Here is a 16813-nt window from a genome sequence, read left to right on the forward strand (position 1 = left end):
AAAACTATCAATGACTCTACTGTAACCTGTGTTTTTCAGTGATTTTTTATCATATACCTCATTAGAGGCCAGATGTAGCTCGCCAATTACCAGTTGCTCTTGCGTTTCACTGGCAGTAGCGCCCTTATTTGTAGCGCCTGTGAGTTTAAAAAGCTTGTGATTTTAAAAATACCCGTTTTTTCTCTTGTGTAAATTTTATTTTTGGCACTTATCCCCTGATCTTAATACTTGGCCACGCATACCCCCATCTCTGTCAGCTTACTTGCATCATAATTGGAAACGCACCGCATTTCGCGGGTCCTTTGCCACAGTCTCGACGGCGGCCATACTGGTGAGGGGCAGATTTCGCGCGTCCCAGTCTGCTTTCTGTGTTTAAGGCGAGTATAAGGGCAGGCAAACTGCATGGCTCGCCTTTAGTTGCTCTTGCGTTTCACTGGCAGTAGCGCCCTTATTTGTAGCGCCTGTGAGTTTAAAAAGCTTGTGATTTTAAAAATACCCGTTTTTTCTCTTGTGTAAATTTTATTTTTGGCACTTATCCCCTGATCTTAATACTTGGCCACGCATACCCCCATCTCTGTCAGCTTACTTGCATCATAATTGGAAACACACCGCATTTCGCGGGTCCTTTGCCACAGTCTCGACGGCGGCCATACTGGTGAGGGGCAGATTTTGCGCGTCCCAGTCCGCTTTCTGTGTTTAAGGCGAGTATAAGGGCAGGCAAACTGCATGGCTCGCCTTTAGTTGCTCTTGCGTTTCACTGGCAGTAGCGCCCTTATTTGTAGAGCCTGTGAGTTTAAAAAGCTTGTGATTTTAAAAATACCCGTTTTTTCTCTTGTGTAAATTTTATTTTTGGCACTTATCCCCTGATCTTAATACTTGGCCACGCATACCCCCATCTCTGTCAGCTTACTTGCATCATAATTGGAAACGCACCGCATTTCGCGGGTCCTTTGCCACAGTCTCGACGGCGGCCATACTGGTGAGGGGCAGATTTCGCGCGTCCCAGTCCGCTTTCTGTGTTTAAGGCGAGTATAAGGGCAGCCATGTCTGCGCGCAGCGGTAACGCGCAGCGGGGATGCCGTAGTGACGCCGGAGTTACGCCAGAGTTCAGCCCGTCTGCGCCCGTCCGCGCTGAGGACGGGCTGCAGGTCGGGCTTGACTCTGTTCCTACTCCTTCCCCTCCTGATAAGACAACTAGGCTATACTCAAGATCAGACATCCTTGCTCTAAGACCTGTATCCCAGTCCTGTCTATATCGCTATTCGCCCGAGGGTATTCTACACTGCGATAGATGCAGGGCCTGCACTGCCCCTTTTAATTTTTCCTGTAATGGAGGAGTAGTATCTTCTCTCCCGGCCAAACAAAATGACGCGCCCTCCAGATCGGGTTTTCTGATTAATGCCCGTTCGCTTATTAAGCATAACGTCGCCTTTCACGATTTCGTGGATGAGCGACAGCCGGACTGGGTGTTTATTACTGAAACATGGGCCTCCGAGACCTCCGGACATGACCTGATTTTGGCCATTCCTGATGGCTACTCTCTTTATAGGCAGGACAGATCTCGGCGGAGAGGAGGAGGCATTGCCATCCTTCTTAAATCCTCCCTCTCGTGCCTTACCAAATCTTTATCGATGCTGTCTGATCGGTTTGAAGCGCTTTATTTTTGTATTACCCTCTCCCCATCAGCCTCTTTCACTGGGATTCTGATTTATAGGCCTCCCGGTCCCAGAATCAGTTTCCCTTCTGAACTACTGACACTTTTAGAACCCTATTTTGGTAAAGCGGCCTTTACCATCTTGGGTGATTTTAATTTTCATCTTGATGAGGCTAACTCAAAAGACACAATATCGCTGGTCGACTCACTAGGTGCATGTGACCTTGCCCAACTTGTGAGTAACTCCACACATAAGGCCAGGCACATACTCGATGGAATATTTTCTAATGATCTCAGGATCTATACTGGCCCTCCTCTACCTTTGGTCTGGTCTGATCATTATGCAGTGCCAGTGCAACTTCTTCTTCCCGCTGCTGGAATTACTAATACTGGAATTTCTCCATTTATTTTTAGGAGAAATTTTAGGCAGATATCGGATGAGGTCCTTATCCCGCTTGTCACTACCCCCCAATCTCTGTCATCTAAAGACGCAGCTGCCGCAGCACAACACCTGATGGATTCGATATCTATGGCAGTGGAACATCTTGCCCCTCCGTCTTTGCGCTATGTCGCACGTCGAAAGCCTACGTCACCTTGGTTTTCCGATCAGCTGAGACTTTTGAGGCAGAGAGTCAGGGTTAGTGAGAGAAAATGGAGGAAATCTTGGGACGCTAAAGATCGGGAGGCCCACAAATCCGCACTGCGCGATTATAAACGGAGAGTAGTGATAGTGAAGCAGGATTATTTTTCCAATCTTACCAGCTCACTTTCCTCCTCCAGGGAGCTTTTTAAAATCGCTGACTCTTTATGCTCCCTGCAACTCCCGGATCCCGTAGTCAGTTCGCAAGATCTTTGCGACAACATCTCCGACTTCTTCCACAATAAAATTCTGGATATCCACATATCCTTGGAAGCTCACTGTCTTGCCCTGGATCAAGGTGTACAGTCTGAAATCTCTAGCCTTGATTCCTTATGTACAGTTTCCCCCTGTTCTCTTACGGACTTTCCATCTCTATCCTTGGAAGAACTGAACCTGCTGCTTGACAGGATTAAATCTGCTTCTCCCCTGGATCCCCTTCCTCTGAAAAAACTTAAAGAGTGTAGGGGTAGCCTTCTTCCTCCTATGCTTGAGGTAATGAATTTGGCTATTACCCAGGGCTCTTTTCCGGCGGTGTGGAAGAAGGCTATTGTAAAACCTCTCCTTAAGAAGCCGTCCCTTGATCCGGCCTTATTGAAGAACTTTAGGCCTATTTCCCTCCTCCCTGCCCCGGCCAAGATGCTTGAGGCACATCTTAATTTTCATCTGTCCTCCTTCCTTGAGTCATCTGAATACCTTGACAACACGCAACACGGCTTTAGAAAACATCACAGCACTGAGTCCGCTCTCACTTGTGTGGTCAATAACATCCGACTTAAAGTGGACTCAGGCCAAACCTCGGTCCTTGTGTTGCTGGACCTCACGGCCGCGTTCGACACCCTTTCCCCGGCCATTCTTACATCTCGGCTTAGGGAAGCTGGAGTCAGTGGACCGGCCTTGAGTCTCCTAAATTCCTTTCTGTTGGAAAGGGAGCAGAGAGTGATGCTGGGGAACCACCTCTCCCCTGCTAAGTCATTGCAGTGTGGGGTGCCACAAGGGACGGCCTTAAGTCCGACCCTGTTCAACATCTATGTGGCTCCCCTGGCAAGACTAGTAAGATGGCAGGGGATGGAGGTGGTGTCCTATGCAGATGACACCCAGATCATGGTGTCACTGGCCCACTCTTCTGTTAGGTCATCTGCCGCCTCTTTCAGGGTATGCATGCAGTACGTGGCAGACTGGATGACTATAAATTCCCTGAAACTGAACGGCGAAAAAACGGAGGTGTTGATTTTTGGGAAGGACCAAGATGCTTGGTCAAATGAGTGGTGGCCTTCTTCTCTTGGCATCTGCCCCACCCCCTCCCAATCTGCCAGAAATCTTGGCGTCATCTTCGACACCTCGCTCTCCCTTTCCATCCAAGTTAACAGGACCGTGACCACCTGCTGGGGTGTGATCAGGATACTCAGTAAAATACGTGGGTATCTCTCCCTCCAGGCTCGTAAGCAGGTTGCGGTTGCCTTGGTAGGATCGAGACTTGACTATTGTAATTCCCTTTACACGGAAATCAATAAAAGCCTCTTGCACCGACTGCAGGTTGTGCAGAATGCTGCAGCTCGGTTAGTCTTGGCCCTTCCTAAAACCTTTTCTGCTACTGCAGCTAGGAAGGAACTTCACTGGCTACCTGTGCAGCACAGAATTTCTTTCAAAATTCTGTGCTTAGCGTACAGAGCGGTGACAGAAGGCTCTTCTAGTGCCATGGGCTCTCTTCTCACGCGCTATGTCCCTACAAGAGGCCTTCGTTCTGCGGGACTTTGTCAATTGGTTGTTCCACGATTTAAACTAGCCAGATGGGGAGCCAGAGCGTTCTCTGTGGTTGCCCCTCAGCTCTGGAACTCCACCCCTCTGGATATAAAAACCCTCCCCACAATTGAGCTATTTAAAAATGCTCTTAAAACCTTTTTCTTTAAGAAGGCCTATCAATGAGAGTGTGCTGTTTAGTGTACTGCAGGGAGCTTAGCTGATATATTTTACTTAGGCGCCTTGACGCCCGTTGGGCTAAGTTTTCTGCGCATAACAAGACACGCTTCATTCATTCATTGGTAACGGCCAATTTCGGCCGTTACCGACCGGTATTTGGGAATTGACATGTAGGGGCCATTTTATTTACAGAATCGGTATATTAACCGATTCAGTAAATTTACAGAATCGGTAAAAAACCGAATCGGTAAATTTAACGATTCTGTAAATCAATATGTATTTGAAGCCCATAGGATTCAATAGCAAATACCGATTCGGTAATTACCGAATCGGTAAAATTACCGATTTAACAAGGGGGACAGGGTGTCACTTTGACACCCTGTTGCACCCCTGTTTCGGGCTTGTGTGTCATGTGACACACAAACATGTCCTAAGGGCATGTCTGTGTGCCACATGGCACAGGTGTACATGCACAGATGTGCATGTACACTGGAATTCGTTATTTACCATGGAATAGTATTCCCTGGTAAATAACAATTCGGTAAGGGCCTGTGGCACTGATTACAGTGCCACCTACATATTGATTTACAGAATCGGTAAATTTACCGATTCGATATTTTACCGATTCTGTAAATTTACCGAATCTGTAAATATACCGATTCTGTAAATAAAATGCCCCCTACATGTCAATTCCCAAATACCGGTCGGTAACGGCCGAAATCGGCCATTACCGACCGGTAATTGGCGAGCTACATCTGGCCTCTAATGAGGTATATGATAAAAAAATCACTGAAAAACACAGGTTACAGTAGAGTCATTGATAGTTTTGGTTATTATCTATATTTGAAAAACAAATCAGAAATTCTCTAAAAAACACTGCGAAAGTGTAGGTCTGGTTGCAAAACAAAAGCTAAAACCCAATGAAAATAACTAGCTATGTTTAGGTAAACAACCCATAACTCGCTCATTCATTGCACTGCTCAAGGCCCTATCTATGACAACACTCATGACACGTTCTATTACATAACTGATGACCTCACTTATGACATCTCTAAAGACATGTGAAGAAAATGACAAAAAGTTGCAATGTATTCTCTGCCTGTACCCAAACCTCTCCACCGTGTATACCATCCAGCCGAATCTCTTCTAATGAACGCCCAAAGTTTTTTTTTATTAAACTCATATAAGGACTTTTTGCATGAAAGCCCAACCATATTTCCTTTCAATATTACAATATTGCCATCTTGTGTCGGGTTTTAAATACTGTGGGCAAAATACCCCAAATTAGTTAGACACACAATTAAGCATGTTAAGCAAATTTTTTTTTCTAGCACGCCTAAAAATAAGAGTTAACAAAACTTTTATTTTTTGTTGACACCCCCTTTCTTTTCCTCTGTCAAATATAATCATTACCTCAAAAAAACTATTCATTTGCAGTTATCACCGCCTCCTTGGAAATATTACACTAACCTTTTTCACCCGACCTCCAAAAAATTAGCTTCCACAAGCCAGGCCAGAGCATTTCCATTCTCTCAAAGCCAAAACAGGTTTTAAAGCCATCCCAGTGATGCAGCTTCCACTCCAACCTAAAACACCTTGCAACGGATCCCATATACAACACTCATTGTACAGTAAACTCACTACAGTTCAGGTCATCTTTCCCAACTGTTGGTCTGCTAGTACTCACTATGCCATAATAATAAACACTATAGAACTAAACCTAGATATTCTATTTCTTACTGAAATCGACTGAACAAAAACTAAGAGGACCTTAGTACCTGCCGTGCTTCACATGGTACAACATTATTAAAAGTCACAGTGAAAAAGGCTCCCGAAGAGGTGTTACTTTAAATCACTGCAACTCTTTTACTCGTAAAATAAAATACTTGCAGCTCCTTTTTTGAATTCCCAAAAAGTGGTTCAGAAACCTTTCTTTACACTAACCATGTAAATTAACTACATTAACTGCTCATCAAGACAAACTTTATGAAACATTAAAAAACTCTATCACTTAACAGCAATAGCATGTATTTCACAGACTGTTAGACCTAACACAGTTGGGTGATAGTCTTTCAAACCTTTTTTCCTTCACCCCTCATGTTTTGCTGCATTTGTTTTTGTTGATTTTAGGACTCTGTGCACTGTACCACTGCTAACCAGTGCTAAAGTGTGTGTGCGCATTCCTTGGCGTACACCTAATCAGCGCATTTAATTTACATGAATGGCCCTAGTAAATGGTACTAAAATACCCAGGGTTTTATGTTAAATGCTAGTTGTGGGCCTGCGGCACTCACTATGCCACCCACTTAAGTAGCACTTTTAAAACATGTCTCTGGCCTGATCTTCGGCCACCCATTATCATCAAGTGCTGCTTAAAATCCAGCTTGCAGCTTGCCCCGCCGATGTCTAGTCGACGACAACTTTTTCTCCATATAAGACAAACAAGAAAAGCTTACAATAAAAGCATTATTAAATCAAAAAAATAATTTTTCAGGAAAGAACTGGATAATGCTGTAAACAGACCCAGGAAACTTTTTGATCTACTCAAAGAACAATCTAACAAATCAGCTAAAGTAGCACCATCTATCACTACAAAAAGTCTAAATAGTGAAGATTTCCCAGTCTTCTTTACAAATAAAGCTAACGATTTGGAGAGTGAACTAAAAAAAGCAGCCGAAGACATAGAAAGTAGGAAGGATATGGATGACGAAGAACTGGTTCAACAAGAATTAACGAAACCTAAAAACAATGCAAGATGGTCAGGTTTTAAAGCGGTCAGTGAATTAGACATTGCAAAGATCATGTCGACCACTAAACCTAACAACTATTATAACGATCCCCTACCAGCAAAATGTTGGTCCACCTTTAACCACCTGTTAATCCCAGTTTGGATGAAGATAATAAATGCCTCACTATCACAAGGACAAATCCCGGCCTGCCTTAAAACAGGACAAGTCACTCCTCTGTTAAAAAAACTAACAGAGAACCCCTCTGTGCCAAACAATTTCAGACCTGTAACTAACATTCCCATGTTAGCCAAAGTATTGGAAAAATGTGTCCAACAACAATTGAGTCTACACATTTCCGAATTCAACCTGCTAAATGTTTGCCAATCGGGCTTCCGCCCAAACCACAGCACAGAAACTGAAATTTTGCACATAGTAGATGACGCATTGCTGGCTCTTGACCACAATGAAACCTGCCTCTTAATCTTACTGGACCTGTCGTCGGCGTTCGACACGGTGAACCATGCCAAAATCCTAGATAGATTGGAAAACAGAATGGGCCTAGAGGGTACACTACTCAACTGGTTCAGCTCCTTTCTTGAGAACAGATCCCAAAAATTAATTGTCAACCAAACCCTTTCTGGCCCGACCAATAATACAATCGGAGTTCCACAGGGATCAACGCTTTCGCCAGCGCTATTTAATCTATACGTTGAACCACTCACGGAAATATTACAAAAAGCAAATATTGCTTTCCACATGTATGCAGATGATACTCAGTTGTACATCAAGGTTGTATCAACAGAAGAGATAAAGACAATGAACCATGCACTATCAAGAACCCTCCAATGGTTAACCAAGAATCATCTGAAACTAAACCCTCAGAAAACTGAATTCCTACTTATTTCACCGCAGAAAAGCAAATTAAAAACAACAGAATGGGTCAACCTTATCACTGCTCTAAATTGTACTCCAAAGATTGTCGACTCTACCAAATCACTGGAAATTACTCTAGATAAAAACCTGAACATGTCAACACATATCAATACAATGGCAAAAAACGCCAGATTCCATTTAAGTTACTTGCGAAAACTTAAACCCTTCCTGAACAAAACAGTTCTTAAAATTGCAGTTCAAGCGCTGGTCATTTCAAGGATCGAATATGGATGCACTACCTTGGCAGGGCTCCACAAAATCACAACAGCCCCATTGAAAGCCTGTAGTTAATGCAGCCACAAGGCTGATTGCAGGTTCCCAAAAATTCAACCATATCTCCCCTCACTTGAAAATGCTAAACTGGTTGCCTTTCGAAGCAAGAATTCATTTCAAGATGGCATGCATCACCCATAATGCAATCCATCACAATACTCCAGGTTACCTGGCTCAAAAACGTACTCTTTCCGGAGTTAACCGACCCTCTAGGAGCAAAACAGACTTACTTCTGAAACCGGCTCCCTTCCGCAAGAAAAAGACTTATGACCGAGCATTCTCAGGAGCAGCACCAAGAATTTGGAATGCACTCCCATCAAACATTAGAAGAATCACATCCATCGCAACCTTCAAAAAGGAAGCAAAATCATTCTATGTGAGCAAATTTCTCCCATAGGACTGATTGGACGACAGCTTTTCTATAATCTGATCACTTAAATATAAACTGCTCACTTGCATTCAGTGCTCCGCTATCCAATGTTGGTACAAAGACGATCCTGTTAGTTAGATGTGCCTTGGTCATTCAAATATTGACTGTATATATGTTGATATGCTATACTGAAGTGTGAATCTGTAATGACTGGTTTTGTCCTCTTATGTTCTGGTTTTTCCACTAATGTACTCTGTTTGATGAAACGCTACTGTAAAGCGCTCCGATACCCTACACTGGGTCATGTTCGCGCTATAGAAAACATTAAATAAATAAATAAATAAATAAAAGTCAGAAGGTGAACTTTCCACCAACACAATCATGGTCCCTAGGGGTGGGCGGAATTTAGTTAGTCATGTTACGCAAAGTTCCGCGAAACGGTAAAACATCTCTGCGAACTACGCAGAATTCGGCGCGCTCGCGGAATTGCTTCTGCTGCCCGTTCGCGATGTGTTTTTCCTGTTCGGGGATGTTGTTTGCGTGCTCGGGGGGGATATATCTTGTGAACTTGCCCATGCGGTCGCACCCATCTTGTTTCACTTGTCCATCTTGCTCACGATGCGTGCTTCCTATTTGCGAATGCGGAGGTCCGATGGCGCGTCCAAATGACGTGTTCACTATCGCACACTCTCGCGGTATCGTGCGTCCGACTACCAAAATCTTGTGGCGAACACAAACGGATAGGAAAACTCGTTCCCGAACGCAGGGATCCCGGTAAGTTGCTACTGCGTGCGCGAACACACATTTTGAAAGCGCGAACAAGGAAAAAATTCACCTATGCCCCGGATAGTGGAATTTTCGGCTATTCCACGTTCTCCTCAGTAGACGGAATTGCCAAAATTCAGCAAATTCCACAAGGGGAGCGGAATTTACTGCCCAGGGCTAGTCCCTGTATCTCAACCTACTCCGACGCAGTCAGCCTTAACTTTTGACTTTGACCCAGTTGAGCTCGAGCAGATAACCGTGGGTGGTCCTTTATGCTTTCTGGCACTATTTCTATTTCAAAAGTTATAAATTAATGAGTGTCTCTGACTATCTCTAACTGTTTTTATCATTTAAAAAGGGCCTTGACCCCTCACAAATAATATCCATATTTCTGACAGGTACTAATACTCAAAAGGTACAGATTAACCTAAATTTGATTAGAATGAAAGGTACTCTACAAAAGGCATCGATGTCCCCTTCCAACTATTGCATATCTCTTTTGCAAACCCTCTAACAAGTCATGAATGGTGTCAGATTCCCATTTGTGTACAGTAGGCAAAGGCCTTTGGAGTGTCAGTAGGGCTGGGATGGCCCATCCTGTCCACACCCACACCCCTCCTAGTGTTACTGTCTGGAAGCAATACACAAACCCCAACAGCAGAGCCATTCACCGTCATGTCATTCAGAATGAAGGCAGAAGGCACAAATGGTTAGGAGAAGAAAATGCCAATCATCCAAAAGTGGCAATTTTAGAATTGAGACTTAAAATCTGGTTCTACTATTGAAGATGAAGTCTGAACAACACATCTCTATATGATCCCAACCCAATGTTATCACTTATTAAATGTAATAAGGTACCCAGTGTTACTCAATGGGAGAGACAGTCCTAACAGTAGTGATAAAAAAAAACTTAGGAGTTGCACTACTGGGCCAAGTAAAACTTAAACTAAGCTACCCTAACTTTTTAGATATAATGCACCCTCCTCTATGAAGCTTTAAGGCCTACCTTAGGTGTGACTTACAAGTATTAAAAAGGAATGCCTAGTAAAAGTGTTTCTTTTTTATCCAGGTCAAATTAGCAGTTTAAAACTGCATACATAGGCTGCATTGGCAGGTTTTCTTTTAGTGGGTGGCACAGGCAAAATGTGTACTTTGGCTTACTAGTAGCATTTAATTTACAGGCTCTGGGTACATGCTGTGCCATACACTAGGGAGTGATAAGTAACTAACTATGCTTATAAGGTAATAAGGTATATGTCATATTGGACCACTTTGAGAAGGAAGCACGCAATTACTTTACCACTGGTTGGCAGGAATAAAGCAGGCAGATTCTCATAGCCAACAAAACGGGTTGTAAAAAAAAAGGCAAAAATCGGAGGAAAATACCACACACAATATGGTAATTTCCAACAATAATTAATAAAGGTGGTGACAAATATTACTTTCATGTCCAAGTCTATTTATTCTTTTTTTGAACTGAACAATAGACTGGTTTGAGTTACGTTTTACTCCCTGGAAATGGCTTAATTCAGCAGTTTTTGTGGGTAGCCCCTCTCTTTGGAGTATCCCAATATACCAACTTTGGCTCCTGCTTGGAAAGTTTTGTCCTGATCTTACAAGCAGCGACGAAGACAAATGGGTCTGATTTACTATTTAATTCCCAAAGGAAAGTTTACTTTCTGATACAGAATAAAACGTATACATGGAATTACACAGAGTCTAGCACATAGTTAGAACTCTATACAGAAAACATGTTTCTTGTCATTTGGTGTAATTTGTTTAACCATTTGCTAGAAATTAGAGTTAAACAAGGAGACCAAGTTGGGCATAAAAGGGTTAACCCACCGAAACAGTTGAAGATATCTGGGCCATTGGGTATTCCAGTTCGCTAACTGTACCAATAATGTAAAAGATAGCACCTTCTGATTGGTTCTAATATCTCACTTTTGCTCAATGTACACGATATCCACATAATCAAATTTTTCTTGGCCCAATTAACAACAATAAATTCAGTCAGTGTAGAGCGAATGCCAGTTATTTCCATGTACTAGGTAAAACACTAATATCATGGTATAGCTACAGCTGTCACTTTCAGAAAATTGTATTAAATTATTTTGTTCAAAATATTGTCTACCACATTTTACCCCTAACAGACACCACAGATCCAACACACCTGCCAGCCTATAGAATTTAATTAACCAAGTTTCAAAAGGAGTGTGCTTCTGTAAATGTATACCTTCAGGACACATTCTTACGATGTTCAAATGTCAATAGTACTATTGCCAATGAACTATTGTGCATGTCTTGGACCACCCCCCATTGTCTTGGCAATACACTCCAAAGAAAACATTATACTGATTAATCACTGGATAAATCAAGTGCTGGTAAGTATTTTTATAAAGAATAACTGAAGAACTCTAATGCTTCTTGTTCAATTTTAAATATTTTGTTGCATGTTATTAAACTATTTCCAAGAACTGTTATGTTGTGCCACAAAACCACTATCCACGTTCAAACATATACCTAAAATATTACATAAGTAAAGAATAAGTCACATCTGTCTCAGGCTGCCATGTGCATGTTAACATTACTTTAAATACACATGGTATGAAGAGTTGACATATATACTAAACGTGCTCATTGTTATCTTCAACAGCATGAAGCATATGCCTCTGCTTCGCAGCAAGAGTAGTCGAAAGAGTAACACTTGGGTCTGTTTATTTGCTTTAGGTCCTTCCTATGATCTGACATTCTGTGAAGTTAGAAACACATCACTGGTAATTCTGTGGAAACCTCCAATCTACACTGGAAAGAGCCCTGTAACAGGGTACTTTGTGGATTACAAAGAGGTGGATTCAGACACATGGTTCACAGTAAACAAGACACCAACTGCAAGTCGCTACTTGAAGGTATCAGAATTATCGCATCGCAAGTGTTTTCACTCTTTTAGTATATGAGTTATGTGAATAGAATTGAATTATATGTTTTTGCAGACAGGTTCATTTATGCTTAATAATAACAGATTGATGATAAGGTACTGCACTAGAAACCAGCATTGACTCATTAAGTACTGTGTATTTAAAGGCCCCCATGCCGAGACCTTCCTCACTGATATTGGAAGCAGCTCACTCTTAACCTTTCATAACATTTTTTTCACAAAAGTTATCCAGGCCAAACTTTTTTCTCCGCAGGTTTTGAATTAGAAATGCATGCAGATATTGTCCATTCTCCTCAAGGGAAACATGAAAATAAACAAAATGTAGCAAAATGCTCAGTTTTACGTAAGGATTTGCTATGCAAGAAGGCATGTGTGTTTTTTAGGATTTTCCTCAACAATAGATTTGTTTTGCTAAGAGCAGCCTCTTCACAACTTTCGAGAACAGCCATAGTTATTCCCAAAAACATTGTTTTACCACCGTTTTTGCCATGTTCTTAGTGGCAATCAATTTGTCCCGTGTTTCTGGGTTCTACCTAACTGCAGTTCGTGGTAGAAAGAGGTGTGAAACCCATTAATGAACCTGAGAAGCTATACATTCCCCCCCCCAAAAGTCAATGAAATCAAAGCTAATGCAAATAAGTAGAAATAACTACAATATGTGACAATGTTTTAGTCTTTAGTTTTTTGCCTTAAAAGGCCAATATAAAACATTAATATACTGTTCCATACATAAGACGCTTCTGCTTGCAGTGATATATAGTGCTTGCTGTTTGTCCAAAAACATGGAATACCCAGAGCCATCAACTGACCGGCAGCATATAAATATTTTTTATAGTGTACTGACCATGCAGCAAATCAAATGCTAAACTCTAAAGAATGAAAAATTATTATGAAGAAAATCTATGCATTTTTTAAATATGGAGTATGGCAATTATTATTTATTATGGGATTATGAGTTATTCGTACAACTCTCGATTTGCGGTTAGCTGTATCTTGGGATGCGCTGTGACTCAAACATGGAGAAACATTCATCTTATAATAATATTTTACTAATATTCTGTGTTCTCACACTTCTTATTAAAATGATACCCAACGTGTGCGAGTGAACCTTTCACCTGTGCCAAGAAAGCCCCAAAGTGCAACAAGATAAGATGAATCTTTTTCCTTTCAAATTTACTCAATCTGGAGATGTAGATGACTGCAGTTTTTGGCCTGGGCTCCGCCAACATGCAAGAAAACCTGTAAAGTCCATACTTTTCTAAAGCCTAGTCATAGAAAATTGTGTTACATGTGTGTATCCCACTACATTCTCTTACACAGAATGTTCTACACATTTTCAAACGTTGGCCAAAAACACAAATTTTCCTAATATTTCTGTAAAGGAAGGTTCAGAAATCTATGGGGATCCACACACTTCCTGCCTCCCAGGGTTCCCACACTTCAACTAATAAAATGGTACCAGTTAAATACTTGGACATTGAACTGTCAAAGACATTTTTACATTGTTACAGTTTTAATTGTTTCTTATGTGCACCGGTTTTATGTCACATTAATAAAGGAAAACAATTATCTTTTTCTTTATCCATACATTGAAGTTTTCAGGGCATTCCTGTTAATAAACTCGATTCAGGATCCACACAAGCCATACCACCCTGGATTCCCATAGATCTCTATGTTTCAGAAATGCTAAGGCTTGGTTGGTATTTCTTTGAATGTAGTTTTGCGACTTGTGGACTGAAAGAAAGCAAATAAACCCACCGTTCCACCTTCTCCCGCTGGCAGAAAATCTATCTTGTGATTTGAGGTAGGGACTGGTGCCTAGATGGCTCAGTGCCCCAAACCATTCCTTTTTGTAGCATTTGTCCATGTGGTCAAGTCAACTTTCAGCTTCTTTGATGTTTAGGGTTGTATGTTTATCACCTGTAACACATTTGGGTATTAGATGTAAAGAAAAGGGGCCTTCACAAGTCTGCCATTGTCTTTTTAATGGGAACGAAGTACTCCATCGTAGCACTTGACTCTCTCGGAGTAGAACAGCAGAGCACTTCTTGTCTCCTTCACTGCCTGGGAAGCTCTTCAGTTTCCTGTCCACTGCTGCTCCTGCAGGTGGGTAAAACCCTGACTTCTCTCTCTCACCTGCATGTAGTGCTGGCAGGGTGCTACTGCTGCTGCATGCCATCCACCTCCCCAAAAATGGGGTGGTGGAGGAACCTCAGAGCATTCCTGTAGCTCTGGCCTCCCTGGAACAAAATGAGGCCCATGGTGGCACCTAGCCAGTTTTCATCTTTTATCCTGGGGTTCAGGGGACATCCATGTTTGTGATGGACTCCGGGGTATGATAATCTGGAGCTTAAAGTTGATTCAGTGAGGGGATCTCACACATATTCCTTCCATCTAATTTAGTAAATGGAGGTTGTACTAGCTCCTGGCTCACATCAGGGAAATCTTCCATGAAGTGCCATGCACTTCGTTATTTGCCTGATACTCCCAGGGAATTAGGTTGTATCTCAGGCCCCAGAGGGCCAGTTTCCATAATGAAGATGTTGTTATGGTATTGTTTTTTTCCAAGACTCCCTGTGCCATACCAGTCTTTTGCATGGCTCCTGGTGCCCTTCTGCTTATTAGGACACCTTCTTCAGACCTTCTGGCTCTTCCCCTAAGCGTGTTCTTCTGCCTCAGTGATCCGCTTCAGCGCTGGGATGCCTCCGGGTAGCTACATGCTTTAGAAGTGCTGTTTCATTCATTCATTCATTCACTCTGTAGTCAATTAGCAGCAAATCCTATCTACTGCACTCCTCAGGTCCCACAGCCTCTTAACTACTTACAGGGTATCTGTGTGTCAGCTGAGTTAAAGGCCAATTCACACAGATTTTAGGGAAACCATTCTAGTCCTCGGATCAGCTGGAGTCAAAGTATCAAAGTCCATCCTTGCAGGACATCATATCGCATCTCCTTCCAGTTGGGCATCCTTCTGACCGTGTTGCTCTCTGGTCCATTGTCTTTTCAACTCACTCTCCCTTGAATGGGGGATTTTATGTGGGTGTGAAAATTTCTAGAATCCAATTCCTAGAAGAGAGGCACCCCTGGCAAACCTTACAGTACACATCAAAACTCCATCTGTGTCCCAACTTCCCTGCACAGCAATCTGGAAGCAATCCAATATGGTACTTCAAGTTATCTGTGGAAGAGCTACCTTTGGAGCCTCCACTCTACCCCAAGAAGACACAGATGCTTCATCTCTTTCCATGAAAACTTCATGGGTACGATATTCTTGTGCTGACTCTATAGTCAGACCTCCTCCTTACTTTTAGTGAGCCTGGACTGTCACAGTCCAGGTGCAATGTGACAAACTAATTACCAGATGCAGATTTCCACTTCACCCCTTCCTTTCCCATGGACTGGGTCAATCACTGTTATTTGATATATTGTGTGGGGAGGCCTATGATAGCTTCACTGGGAGTAGAGTAATTAACTTGACCAAGTTGGCTGGGACAAAGGCCTGTGCTGAGATAGGGAACACAATTTGAAGTGTACATAGTGTTAGAAATGGGGGTATAATTGGCAGAGTTATGTGCCTTTGTCCAAGTAGCGACCCTTGCTTCTTGTCAGGGTAAGGGGGATACACACTTTAGATAACTCCAGCTCACCCTCTTGGTAGCTTGGCATGAGCAGACAGGCTTCTCCAAAAGGCAATTTGTAAAGTCTTTGTACTCAAAACACACAGTAACACAGTGAAAATACCACAAATGACATCACACCAGCGTAGAAAAATAAAGTACCTTTATCCAAACCAAACAAGACCAAAACAACAAAAATCCAACATACATATATCAAACTAGTGCTTAAAAACAGTTACTTTCAGAAATAGCACTTGTAGAAACAAATAGCTTCACCTGGAGCTATTACGACGTTGCGACAGGCATAAACCCAAAGTACGGTGCAAATTGCAAGGTACGCTGTGTCGGGCACGGAGCCACATGGACAGCCAGGACCTCGGAAAACAAAGTCTATCGACAATACACTGCATTGTGGAGGTGAGGTGTCAGTGCCGAGGTTGAGGCATGTACCTTGGTTGCCATGGAGGAAGGGAGGCGAGTTGTCCACAAGAAGGCAACATGTCGTGTCCAGGCAAGGGGAAGAAGGGGGCTCAGTTCCGGTGAGGGGATAGAATTCAAAGAGTTCATAAAGTCACCCTCGCAGGTTATCAGCTCTGCGACAGCGGGATCCAGGTGCTGGCAGTGATGGTGGTGGTGCGAGAGCTGGTGTCGGGAAGGCCGATAACTGAAGGCATAAAAGGGTGGTGAAGCTGCGGTGCAGCATGATGCACTTCACGATCAGTGCCCCTGGCCTCGGTGCCAGGTCGTTTTGTCATTGGCGGCATCCTTGACAGCGTCAGAGTTGTTTTTCTTGCTTTCTTCAAGTTTCTTCCAGCTCCCAACTTCAGGAACAACCTCCAGAGGCTCAACACTGGAATAGGCACATCCTGGCAGGTCAGAACTCCCAGCAGCAGAGTTCAGGGGAGCTGGTGGTGAAGTCTTTGTGTCCCTGAGACTTCAGAACAGGAGGCCAGCACATACAAGCCCTTGGAGATTCT

General features: G+C 42.8%; 1 protein-coding gene across 1 annotated transcript in view; it reads left to right on the forward strand.

Moving 5' to 3' along the window:
* MYOM2 (myomesin 2) overlaps positions 1-16813 on the forward strand; it is a 724606-nt gene that overhangs the window by 505246 nt on the left and 202547 nt on the right. The window contains exon 20 of the mRNA XM_078647923.1: positions 12012-12190. Coding sequence (XP_078504049.1) covers positions 12012-12190 — 179 coding nt within the window. The remainder of the gene's footprint in view (positions 1-12011; positions 12191-16813) is intronic.

The sequence above is a fragment of the Lissotriton helveticus genome, chromosome 6, assembly GCF_964261635.1.
Source record: "Lissotriton helveticus chromosome 6, aLisHel1.1, whole genome shotgun sequence".
NCBI lineage: Eukaryota > Metazoa > Chordata > Amphibia > Caudata > Salamandridae > Lissotriton > Lissotriton helveticus.